The following is a 13,656-nucleotide window of genomic DNA, read 5'->3' as shown; positions in this document are numbered from 1 at the left end:
TGCTAGCTGACTCTTTCATAATTCTGTCATGGGGTTTGGTCCAGGTAAGTTATTAAGTTGGACAATTGTTTAAGTAACAGTGAAATTCAGAAATTGACATTTGTTATAGAGGAAATGTAGTGGAACGTGGGACTTTGCTATGTGTAGGGGCTTGAGTTAACTTATGTATTGTAAATATATGTATGGCAGTGAAAGATCTTTGTATTGTATTAGTGACCCTGCCCTGATTCTAGTTATTGTAAATGGGCTGCAGCTGTGATGTCCTTGATTGGGCAGCAGCTGTAGCCCATGGAGGTAGCTGAGATAAAAGGGGGCGGGGTGGTCAGGGAGAGCCTTGGAGAGGAGCCCTGACTGAGAAGCAGCAACAACACTGCTGTGAAGATCTGGTGCGAGAAAACCACCAAGAAGGTATGAGACTCAGGAAATATAATTATACAACAATATGAATACAACAGCTATGCTAAGTGAATTAAACTATTTTGCTCAGTTCATAAATATATTTTTACTACCAGTCCTGCAAAACTGAGCTCCAGCTTGAAAGGCAAGCTGTGTAATGTTTCTTCTCAAAGTTTTGGTAATAATTTTCTGATACCCAAATTTTGCTTTCTCTTACACCAGTATAACACTATCATTGTCAATCTGCCTCTGGTAGAACTGCAGGATTGTTACTGAGGATGTAACTTGAACAGCAGCACTCTTACCTTTTAGTGGTTATACTTGAGAAGAGAGTGTTTGATTGTAGGAGCCCAGGCTGTTTTTATTGTTGGTAGCAAAGGAAGAAAGCAGATCCATCTAAAACTGACTGTGGCTATGAATGCGACTTGGAGAAGACAATGAATGTGATGAGGTGGTTTTCAGTCACCTCCCAGGGAAAATTCTTTAAATTACTCTTTCACATGAGCTTGTAAAAAATATTTGAAACAGTTCTTGAACTGATTCTCATTAGAATCTGTATATACTTTCAAAAGCAGTATCTGACCAAGGCTTCTGTGAATAAAGCACAGTAAACATGCTGATCTATATAGAATTTGGGAGAGTTGTGCCACCTATAAATAGTGCTATTTGTGGACAAAATAGCAATTTTGCTATTGCAGCTGTATTTTTGTATCCCCAGATGCTGTGTTGCCTAGCAGCATCGTTAGAGAGTGATCTCAGATGTTCTGTACGGTGCTGATGGCGCTGATGTACTGCATCAAAGATTGCAAATGGCATTGATTACCTGTTCCTCACTTCTCATTTTCTTATGTATGATAATCATCCTGAGGCAAACTAGGAAAGGATTCCTGACCCATTTTTCCTATTCTGTAGCACAGTATTGGTGTCAGGGTAGCGAGGGGATTGGTAGGCCTTAATGACCCTGAGTATCAGTGTCATGGAGAAGGGGGGTAAATGTTTGTCCATTTGTAAATCAAAAGCAGGCCTCTACTACTTTAACATGTCAAGGTAAATTTGCAGAATTGAGTGCATCATGAGAACATCTGGTCATGCTTTTTCATTTGTTAGGTCTCTAGAATGAGTTGGACATGGCTTGTATGAACAAGAGAAGGATTGAGCTTGCTTGGATTTGATTGATGGAAAACTGTTTGAGATTGTGATATACAGTGCCATAAGAGGGAAATCGGTTTGTATAGTTAAAGTAAATATCCAACTTCATGCTTAGATCCAAGAAGGCACTCTGAAGCATGGTGGGTGATTAGTACAGACCTCTGTTTTCATAATAATTTTCATGGTATTGAATGTTAGCTATATCACATGACATGGATGTGAAATAGTCTTTGGATAAAATTTGGACAGCAAACATTTTAGGAGGAAGAACTAGAATTCATTTTTTTTTTTTTTTCCTGGTGGGTACTGTAATAAAAATAGAGTTATCTTTCTTTCCTAGCTTCCTTTTTTCAAGTATTCTTATGTCTGCAAAGTTCAATGGCCATTAAAAAGAGGTTCAGCATATTGACCACTCTTGTTTAGCTTGCTGGATAATGTTTTCTTTTGTGGGGGAGAGATGTCTTCAAACAGAAAATTCCTCTGGACTCTATTACACTTTAGGTTATTTCTATGACTTTCCATCATCTGTGGATGAACTATCAGATATACTTAGGTAGCTTCTCTCCTGGACCAGTAAAGTTTATAAAGGATGCTCATTCTGCTCTGAAACAGCAGTGTTTTCTCTAGAAGCTGAAATCTGATCTGGAAGTATCACAGCTTGTCTGTGTTACTGCATGACAAGAACTGAAGATATGGTGCAGGCACACCAAGTACTGCTGCTTTGATCCTGAAGGACTGATATGATCTGTTTTTCTTCCATTTAACGATATCTGTGTTTCCCATTTTCCAAATAATGAATAGCTGACTGTACTGTACATGGGGAATGGGGTGGAGAATCTACATCACCTTATTCTGGGGCCCTTTTTAGTTTTCCTACCATCTTGACTTACCAATGCCCTTGGTGCAAGGGCTGCTTGCTGTGCAGGGGAGCTGTAGGCACTTAGTGTCTTTGAGAACTTCACTGCTTTGCAAAATGTTGAAGTTGGCTACTGACCCCAAAAGCTTTTGGTGTGGGAAAGTGTTGAGAGAGAAAAAGAGAACAGATGGAAACTGATAGACATCCCACTGCTGTCTCATTTCCTTGGGAAACCAGGCTAAAAATAAGTTGAAAACTTGAGGACTGATATTTTGTTGTGAGTGCCCAATCCTGCCTTGGCAGTCATTCTCACTCATCCAAGAAACCTTTAGGTGAACTCAAAGATCTACTCTTCTGTGAACTGGAACTAAAAGGATAATCTACTGTTTCAACCAAAGGTGTATGTCTTTGGAATGCATGCATTCATTGTGTAGAATACAGAGATACATTTGAGCCAAATGCAAAAGGCGTTGGTGTGTGTCAGAACATGTGGGGTGCATAGCAAGAGTTAGTGAATGATTTCTAGTGAAGTGTTTTGCTGACATTATATGCAGTATGATAACCTTCTTGGTGATCTGTTAGCTTCAGTCTTCCCTATTTTGACTGTCCACTGTGGACCAGCTCACTGAGCTCAGACTGCTGTGTTTAGAAGGAAGGTATTGCTCAGAAATGGGGCTTGTGGGGGAAGCAAATCAGTTTGTCTAGTCTAGAAAGCATATACTCAATGTTTGAGCACTGGTAATCTGAATGGCATGATATGATCTTCTGAAAGTATCTGGACATAATGATGACACCTGTCCTCTTTTAGTTTAACTTTATTCCTTTTTTTTCATTCTCAACTTTCTTGATGTGAGTGAAACAGGAACACCCATACCTCGTGCTCCTAGACATATGTGTGTGGAACTGCCAGGGAGGAAGGAGCTGTAGTGTATTTTACCATGCTTTCTGCCAAGGAAATTGTCCAGGCATTTCCCAGACTATCAAATGTGTGTGCAGAAAGCTTGAAAATGCCTCCTCTGCAATCTATGACTACTCACATCACATTATGATTTACTGGGCTTGAGAATTGTTTCCGTTATATTACTGTAAATAACTCAACCCTGAATTCTGCAACTAAAAATGTTTTGATGCTATTATGTTTTAACTGGCTTTAGAAAACCAGCAAGGTTGAACTGAACAAAATTACCTTTTGGTATAAACTGCTGTAATATATTTCCCCAGACCTGAGATGAAAGGAGCTGTAAATATGGTTCTGAAATTATTCTCCCATCTAGAAGTTAAAAATAGAACTTAAAACTCACTGTAGTTCAGTTGCTGTTATGGGAATTGGGGAAAGAATTAATTGAAGTGCTATGACCTGAGTTAAGCAGGGTGTTATATTTAGATGGTCAGGCAAGCTTCTTTTAGCCATAAAACCTAGAGATCTCAGAACATTATATGTAACTTCTATAAAGTGAAAATAAATACCCATGTTTGTATGTTTCTAGTATTTACAAATTAGGTGAGATAATTAGAATTCGCAGGAAAATGTGTGGCATTCTGGAGAGAATAATGATTTTTTCAGTGGTTTGCCTAAGGGCTTTTGATACCAAAATAGTAACAAGATTCAAAGTACAAAGAAGGTTGATTTAATATTTCTTTAGGGAACTGTCCTGAAGAATATGTAACAATCTGCTTCAGACAAGGAAATGTGAACCCAAAGACATTTTCTAAATACCACATCCTTCCAAGCATTCACATATAATTGCATGACTGCCAATGACAATTGCATTCAATTGTTAAAGAAAAATTCTGGCTGCATCTTTGAACAGATGGGTAAAAATGGGGTATGTATTGAGGCCAGAATAAATTGGCTTGCTTTGAAGAGGTCATCAGATTACAATAATCTTCACTAGCCAAAACAGACCATTAGGCATTTGGAACTATACCCAATACATGTGTTTTTGGTTTTTTTTTTTTTGGGTTTTTTTTTTTTTTAATCTGATCTTTTAGAACATTCAGCTAACTTGTAGAGGCTGTACTCAAGCCAGTGGTGTCTATGTAGGACATAAGATTTTCCTGTTTGAAGGCAGGATTTAGGGATCATAGACAACTAACAGCTGAAGGAATGAAGCATTTAAAAAAGTGAAATCTAAAAATGAAGAACAAAGAATTCAAGTCTTCCCCATGATTTTGTGTGGAATTTGTAGAATTAGTCATGCTTGACACTTCCATATGCAAAATGTAAGTAATGCTTAGCAGCTGTTCTGAAAGAGAATTCACTTTAAGCTCTGTTTCATTAAACTTTTGTTTTTTCCTGTTCATTAAAAATACTTTATTTTTTTTCTCATGACTAAATGTTGTGCTATCTCTAGTCTGTAATGCAAGAAGCTAAATTGCATCTTTGAAGCTCCTTAGAAGTTTAGGCTGTAAATGGATTTTGCAATTTAAAGTGGAAAATCTAAGAAAAAACATTCTATGTCATACACTGCATCTAGTGTTGTTCTTTTAAAAATTAAGGATATTTGTTTAAAAAAAAAAAACATCAATTTTTCCTTAAATTATTTCTATATTTTCTAAAGAAAAGAGGAATCATAGAATGGCTTTGTGCCTGCAACATTCCATTTTGGCACTACAGACTCTTTGTAGTCTGCCTACATGGAGGATAGTGAAATCAAGGTTTGACAGTTTATGGAAGGATCTTTGGTGGTTTTTATGCATAAATTCTGCATGCAGTATATACACTGTACCAAACCCACATTTTTGTGTCAGTGCACATTTGTTCTCCTTAAACAAAACAATTAAATGGAAGGGCTGTGGTCCAGGACTCTAATCAGAGTGCAGGAACGAGGCAGTTCAAGCACAAGTACAGGAGCAGGGGCTGTGTGTTTTCACAAGGACTCTGACTTTATCCCATATGGCATGGACTGTGTGCGTGCCCCATTTTATCTTTCCTGTCGTCCTTCTTTTATTTTTCAGATAAATCTGTTAGGAGTATGTGTGATAGTGAAGTTGTTATGCTCTGGTGTTTTTTAATAGCTACCAACCACAATTTTTTGCCTTCCATGTAATTGCAGGTGCTAGCCAGAGATTCATGAATCTTCCTGTTCCTTGTCCACTGTTCCTATTTCCATGTTTAGTTCACCTTTACCTGCCATATCAGCTTATAGAGACATCAGATCAGACATTCAATAATACTTGTATTGCAAATACACAAAGAAACGCTGTCAAGTGGTATAAGTATATTCTTGCAAACTTCACAGAAAACAAAACAAAAGGGATTCTCCATCTTTTACCAATGTAGGGAATCTGGCTGCTTTTTAGCTCTGAAAGTAACTTTTATGAATTCATTCAAATGAATTTCTCCACAAAATTTTATTTTCATGTTCCTTGTCATTAAAGAAATTAAATATATGTTTTAACTTTTCAAAAAGTAGCAGGCAAAAGCATTTATTTTTGAAACATAAAAAATGTAGGTTTGAGCTCGGGAAGTAGATCTGTTTCACCATCCTGTCTTCCTTTTTTAAATCAATATAATGAGGTTTGTCTCCAAATTGTATTTTAATTTGTATTTACGTGGCTTGCAGTCAGAGGTGTGTATTAAATATGAGCAATTTTCTTCTTAGTTGCCAGTTTATTTCAAATCAGTTTTATTTGTTCATCTAGCTGCAGAGCATTAACGGTATCAGCTTATTTTGTCATATAATAAGAATATTTTCTTTTGTTTTTTAAAAAGGGTTTTTGAATGATTCAGTTACCAAGTGCATTGTGGCTCTGCGCCTGACTGTGGTGGTGAAAGTGAGTACCTGCATGTCTGTGGGGAGCCATCCAGACAACTTCCCATGCTCAGGCAAAGGGAAATGCATCACCAGGCCAGATGAGGTAAGGCCAGCTCACCAAGACATTCCTGTAATGTGGCAATTCCGTGATAATTGAAACACAGGGAAAATTGTCCTTGGTGTTTATACCTTGCAGCTGGGGAACAGGCACTGACAGCTCACAGTTGCTACTAAATAACAATATTTATCTGCTACACCTGAAAATCAAGCGCTTGAAGTAAGAAAATAGCAGAAACGAGATGCACAGATTCGTACCCAGCCCTGGCAATAAAAACAATGGTTCAAATCAGGTGTAAGGGAATTTGTTCTGCATCTTAGAGTCACTGCAGAAGAAAGGTTCCCTAAAGGAGGACCATGGTGTGGGCACTTGGGATCTCCACTCTCCAGACCAATGTGCTCAGATTTGTGAAGTTCTCAACTTTGTCACAGGTTTTAGGTCAGCTTTAATCTAGTGCTTCTCTCTCCACCTCTTAGTAACTGCTTACTCAGAGTAGACTCACCAGTGCAATGAAATTACCAGACCATAATTATAAGAAGCAGAATGGAGTAATTTGATAGTGGTTGCAAGGTTTCCTGTACAGCTTTGTCTTTTACATAATACTGCATTAGGGATTACAATGGCAATTCCACTGGACCCTGGGGATTTTGTGTGATATAGCAACATAAGAAAATAAGAACCAAATCTGTCAAATTTGCAGTCTCTTCTGCTTTTACAAAACCAGACTGGGCTTTTGTGATTTAGATACTGTATACTCTGTTACCTTCTATACATATTATTTCTTATTTCATGGATTAAAAGTCATTTACAGCACAAATATGCACAGTTAATCTTTGGTTTTATATTATTCATTTGGGAGATAAAAGCAGTAGTAACTGTTGAGTAAATATTAACAGCTGTGAGCCTGCTGTGAGCACAAAAATTTTGGCATATTGAGTGAATTCACTTGTAGTTCATCTGCTACCATTTTCTGATTTAAATTCTCAATAAGCATGTTTGATAGAAAATGGTGTTTTGAATTGTAACAACAATAATTAAATTGCCACAGTAATCTATACATACGTGGCAGTACTAACATCTGGAATAATTATCTGTTTTATTTCTCAAAAATGAATTTGTAAAATGCTTGAGGTAATGTGTGAACATAATTATTGCAAGATGAATTTAGAAATAAATGCTGCTTTACTATACCAGCTGGCTGGTATCCAAATAAATTATTCATTCCGATACAGTGTTGTATTTCATAGTCCAGTTTAGTTTTTGTCCTTTACTGTATTTATCATTTTTATTTTATAAAGTCAGTATTTTCAATTTGACGTACATAAATAATATGTTCAAGTTTACTATGCATAACAGCATATCAGAATTTTGTCTTTTTCCATTATTTGTCAATTTGAGTGTTATATCTTTTGATACATTGCCTCATTTAATATATTTTCATGTTGTTTGTCCAATATGACTCTAATTTCTTGTTGCATGTGATGTTACCAAATAAGAATAAATTGTTTCCTATATCTATGCAGAAGAATTAATGCATTTCTGTATTAAGGGAAAAGCATATATGGCCTCTAATAATTATCCATGTGCTATTAACCTTTTAAGATGTTGCAAATAAAGTAAATTTTTCTTTAAAAAAGACAGATTGACTTCACAGCAAGAACGAGAAGCAATTATTTAACTCAAAACAAAGATAAACCAGTATCTGTATGTTCCTAGCTGTAATCTTGACATTGGAAGCTTTCTATGTTAAAAGCAGAACAGTGAGTGATGAGAGAGCCCTGCCTTGTGCACATGCAGGCTGCTGCTTTCCTTGGCAAGTGAATAGAAAAAATTAGGGTTGTTTTTATCTTATCACTACTCTTTCTCTGAACCTAATAACCAGAAAATTTCTAAATATAAAAAATTTATAAAAATTATGTAAATATATTTATATGACCATTAAAGATATATAAATATCTTCAAATAAACTTTTAACTTCAGACATGCAATTGCTTCTATTTTTGCTGTCATTAACTGCTCCTTAGTTTTCTAGAACTTGAATAAATGAGGAATGCTCCCAGTGTTCCTCTCAAATGCCATCAAACCTGTGCCAGGTGCCTGCTGGGCTGGGGTAGCTTGCTAGAACATCAAATACAGTGACCAAAAGGAAGTTAATTTATATCCAGCCTCCTACTCCAGGGGAATTAAAATGCCATGTTGTCTTTTTGCCTGTCCTGTGTTTCTAAATCCATGAGCTTTCCTTGCTCTTTTGGCTATTAGGTGCATCAGAGAACTTCAGATAGGACCCTGATTCATGCCCAGCATAAAATAAAAATAGAAGGGCATATTTCATTAAGTAGAATGTTTTTGCCATAGTTTAACTGAAATTATGTGAGATGTGCTTTAAAAGTCTTGATGATTTCCCTAATGATGGAGCAAGTGGCTGCCAAAATTGCATGCTTGACATGACAACCATGGTCTGTTTCCCACAAGGCACTTCTTTTTGCAGAACATAAACTTTAATTTTCTTTAAATTTAAGATGCGCCCTTTGTGATTTGCTGTTTGTTTTTATCCATAATTCATTCTGGTTTTGCACAATCTGGTCTTGCAGGATGCAAAGCAACTTCTTAGAAGAATGCATAAAAGGCCCAATGCCATGAGCAAGCTCAGAGCTCTGCTGGCTGTAGTCATTGCTTCCAGTGCCAAGAAGATTAATGTCTTGAGCTTTTATGTACTTCATAGTTTTATTTCAAATCTAGTAGTGTGTAAAAGAATGTAGGAACACATCTGCTTATTGGGAAATTTAAATGAAGTTAACAATCTGCAGTGATATAAGCACAGGGGGTTACTGTTATGTATAGAGTGCATTTAACTATAAACAAATGAATTCTGGTCTAACCTGGGAGTCTTGGCCAGTTTTCACTCATTCCTTGCTGATCTATAACCTGAGTTCTACTCAGCTAGATGCTTTTTATAGAGTGTGGTTATAAAAAGCAAAGTTCTAATGCAAAGTTTTCTTTTCAATTATTGTTGCTTTTGAATGGAAAATAAAATTCATCACCTTGAGTGAAGTTCTGTGCAGTGAGATGATGCTGAGATCAAGTGATGCCTCTTCCTTCCTTTGTATGAGCTTTGTGCCTGTTTTGTGGCAACTTCTCCACTTCCACTTCTCCACAAGGGAAACAGGAAGGTGTCAGAAGTACAGCACTGGTCTTGGCATCATCACAATATAAATACCACTCTCACATTCAACTATTTGCCTTTACACCACGATGAGTTAACAGTTAATGGAAGAGACATGTTTTGGTGTTAACCCAAAGGAGAGAGATTTGCCTGGTGTGAATTTCTGATTTCGTGTAAGATTTTGAAGTGAACTTGGTCCATCCATTGATTGTGAGTGCCACAATTCTGCTTACATAACAGGTTGTTTTTCTCACATATTCCTCTGTTCCATAACTTTGACTCTCCCATAAAAAATTTGGATGGGCTGACTGTGTAAGTATGACTTTTTATTGCTAGATTTAGAATCCATTTCACAAAATTTTACACAAAAAATATCTGGCCTCTGCCAGCACAGAGAAATAATACATTGAAGTGAATAGCTATCATTTCCATGTCTTCTATGCAAGCTGAAAGCTTTGGGACAGATCCATTTGATAATAATCTGTTAAAGGTCAAATTATAAAACCCCTCATGTATACCTGAAGGTATGCTGTCCTGCATATGGACTTATTTTCCTAAGTACAGCATGCTCTGAAGTATGTAATTATCATGCAGTATTTTGCTCAAATGTTATAGTAACTCACTCTGAGTTGTACTAAATACTGAAAGCCTTTCTCAGTAAGAGAAAGTAGACATTAGTTTTTTTCTGGCCATCTTAACTTCTTTGCCATAGTGAAAAAAGGATTTATTACTCTCCTAATTAGACTAGCAAAAAAGTACTATATTCCAGCTGTTTTTATGATTGCTATATATATAGCAAATTATTTAAAAAATTATTTTATTGCCATCCAAAATTATACTATATATTTGCACTTAATCAAGTAAAATAGATGATCTTTTGATTGATAGTAGATAATTTTGAAGTTTTTACTGACATTAATTCTAGCGTAGTGACAGTGTGGAGCTGCTTCTTGACTCAGTTTGGCTCAAAAATACTGGTGCATGTTATCTATTCAGGAAAAAAAAAGTAATATCAATTGGGGAAGCGATCATCACCTCATCTTCTCCACAGAATAACTTGTCGGCATCTCAGAACTGTTACCTGTCATTAGATATTTCAGATTGAAGTGTTAAAATGCTTTACTTTTACAGCTTTCAAACCCCATTTTGTTAATACTCTTTATGGTAAATTGATCCCTATATCAATCTTGGATAAAAGTTTAAAGATAGTTACTGTGCTATGTGAGTATAATAATTTTGATTCTCTCTTGCTTGACTGTCTTTCTGTTGAACTACAGCCTTTTTTGGAAACCTGTCATTGGTGTGTGAGATACTCAGAGCTGTTTGATGAAGAGTTTGGGGTGAATTCCAGAACATGTGTAGGCTGTACACTTAAGAAGGGCTTCTGGCACTCCTGATGAATAACATAGTCATGGATTTGAGTTTTGAAGATGTATCATATTTATTCTTGTGTAACTCTGCCAGTGTGGTAGTTGTAAAGAAGAGTGGAATCTGGAGTTTACCGAGTGAAGTTTTTTATTTAGGTGAAGATGATTATTTTCTACTTAAGTCACAGCTGATTATTCATATGAAGTAAAGCCAGAAGCCCCCATCTCTTTGTTTCTAGTTCCATGCGTGTTCTGCACTTTGCCTTCCAGTGTTTGTGCATGGGACAGCTGCGTTCCAGCACTGAAGGTCTGGCTTTGGGACAGCTGAGAGTGAGTGATGTTGCCATCTAGTGTTTGAAGAACAAAGATTCAGATCTCATCTAAATGCATACCACAGAGGAGAGAGCTTTCCTTGCTGCTTTTCTTGGAGACTTCCTTAACAATCTTAGTCACCTAAAGAGTTTTTAAATCTCATTTGAATCATTTTATTACTAACAAAAATGTGCCATATCATGCCTCCTGTAGGTACTTTAAGCCTTTAAGAGGTGTAGTGGTCTTGATTTTTATTAAACAGCAAAGTTTGGAAAAGGTAATGAATGCACTCAGAAGAAGACATATTTTAACAGAATTTAAAGGGAGTGTTACTGCTGAAGTACCACTCTGGGAGCTTGTCATGTAGAGAGTGCATATCTGTAACAGGACTTTGTTGCAGTAAATCTGCACATTATTGATTCTGACATTTATTTCAGCCTATAAATCTAATTTCTGGAATGGAAGAAAAAATGTATAATGATTTAGATATTATGGATCTGATCCCAGACTCCTTGTCTAGATGAAATGACCCAACATCATTAAAAATTTAAGCTGAAGAATTGGTGCAGGTTTAGTATTTCAAGGAGTAACTTTGTTCAGTTGATGTATTTATAGCAACTACTGTTGTTATGAACAGGAAAACCAAACCATCTTTGTTCAGAAGTGTATAAAATGAAAGCATAATCTTTGAAAATTTATTGTGAAGTACATATCCTCTTTGTTTTTAGGCAACATTTTTTTGTGAGTGTGAAGATGCATATAAGGGTTCCCTGTGTGAAGAATTTGATGCCTGTCAGAGCCAACCTTGCCAGAACAATGCAACCTGCACTGATGTAGCACAGAAACACGACAGGAACAACTTCACCTGCAGCTGCCTGCCTGGTAGGTTTTGAATTCTTGAATAATGCAGCTTTGCTTGACATTTGGTGCATCTCTCTTTGCAGAGCAGTGAACTGTGAAACTTCTGATACCAGAACAGACAGAAAATGCAACAACAACATAAGGGCAGTGGAAGGTTCTTCACTGGTGAAAAATGCCACAGAAAGCACATGTCTGAACCTTAGCCCTGTGAGGGAATTAATCATAACTAGTGGAACTTTACCTACTAAAAACACAGGAGGAAAACTTAGTTTACATCAGCTTTTTTTTCTCCCAGTAGTGTTCTGTGACCACCACATAAGCTTAGGTTTAGCTTTTTGGGTTTTTTAAATAATTCTTCTTATTTTTTTTTTTTAATATCAAATGTCTAATGTCATTCAAATGGCTCAATCATTTTTAAGTTCAGTGGTTTGTGTTTTACCCATAATTATTGTATCCACCAAAATGTGTGTCCACACCCTAAAAACAGTCTGGAAAACTAACTGTTGTCATTTAACTTTGAATTTCTAAAAAAATATTAATTCCATATGAAAAATATTAAAGAAAATTGAAGGTAAGAGTTTAATTATCCTATGTGTCTCCCTATGCAAGTTTCAGAAACGTTTATATGTGAACATGATCATGTTTCCCAAATTCTGGTAGAAGGAAATGTTATGAAGTTAAATGTCAGCACAAAAGGTAGAGTTGTAATGATTCTTAGTGTGTATCTCACAAAAAACTGCTTTTCCCCCCTTTCTCTGAGGACTGTTTAGTGCCTCTGCATTTCTAGTCCCTGTAACATATTTGGGATGCTATTCCTAAATCATATTCTCTTTCAGATGGACAAAACATGCCCTATAGGTGGTAATAAGATAGGACATATTTTATTTATAAATGATTGCATTAAAAATAATTATTTCATAAAACCATAGGTGTTTCCCCCCCCCAAATTGTTTAATTTTTGGGGGGGAGGGATTTCTACTTTATTTTCCTTTTTCTCCCCTGCATCAGCTAAATCCTGTGCATGTATGTCCTCTATCTCACCTTGGGGGTCTTTCTCTTCTGCATCTGTTCATAGCAGTGATAATCATTACTTACTAGCCTTTAACACCAGCCATTTGGTTAAATATGCTCGTTATGGAAGATTATTAATAATTTTTTGTAGGGTTCCTTTTAAAAAAATAAGATGTGCCTGGATGTAGCATGTGGTTTTTTCCTCAGTCATGCATCCAAGATATTTTCTTGAAAGTAATTAAAAATTAGAAAAGGGGAATGTGTGGTATTTGTTATGAAATTTAGGTATGGAGTGTAGAATAATTTAGATTGTATTTTAAGTTTGTTCATTTTTTGGGGATGTTTTACAGACATCAGACATATGGAACAAAGCAAACTTATGGTCAAATAGTACAGTACACACAATCTGTAGCTTGTGAACTTATAGAAGCATATTTGGAAGAGTTTGCAACTGTGCTGAGCAGTTCTTCACAGCTCCCACTTAAAATAAACACTCTTCTTGAAGCCCAGAAGTAGGAGCAAATGACAGACATTCAGCATATGCACAAATAATTCACAGTGTTAAGTTCTGTTTAAAGCCTTGCTAGAGATTATTGACTTGGGATTCTATTTGCATTTGAAAGCCATACCAAAATGACTTTATTTTTTTGGTTCTATGAGTACCAGTGAGGACCCAATATCTATTGCCAATTCACTAGTGATGTCAGAATATTGCTGTTGGTAAA

General features: G+C 36.2%; 1 protein-coding gene across 1 annotated transcript in view; it reads left to right on the top strand.

The window, feature by feature from the left end:
- The window catches only part of DNER (delta/notch like EGF repeat containing), a 107,755-nt gene that overhangs the window by 65,450 nt on the left and 28,649 nt on the right, over positions 1-13,656 (top strand). Inside the window, exons 5-6 of the mRNA XM_063166863.1 lie at positions 6,117-6,262; positions 11,788-11,941. Coding sequence (XP_063022933.1) covers positions 6,117-6,262; positions 11,788-11,941 — 300 coding nt within the window. The remainder of the gene's footprint in view (positions 1-6,116; positions 6,263-11,787; positions 11,942-13,656) is intronic.

Source organism: Melospiza melodia, chromosome 12 (genome assembly GCF_035770615.1).
Source record: "Melospiza melodia melodia isolate bMelMel2 chromosome 12, bMelMel2.pri, whole genome shotgun sequence".
NCBI classification, from domain to species: domain Eukaryota; kingdom Metazoa; phylum Chordata; class Aves; order Passeriformes; family Passerellidae; genus Melospiza; species Melospiza melodia.
This window is presented reverse-complemented; position numbering and strand designations above follow the sequence as displayed.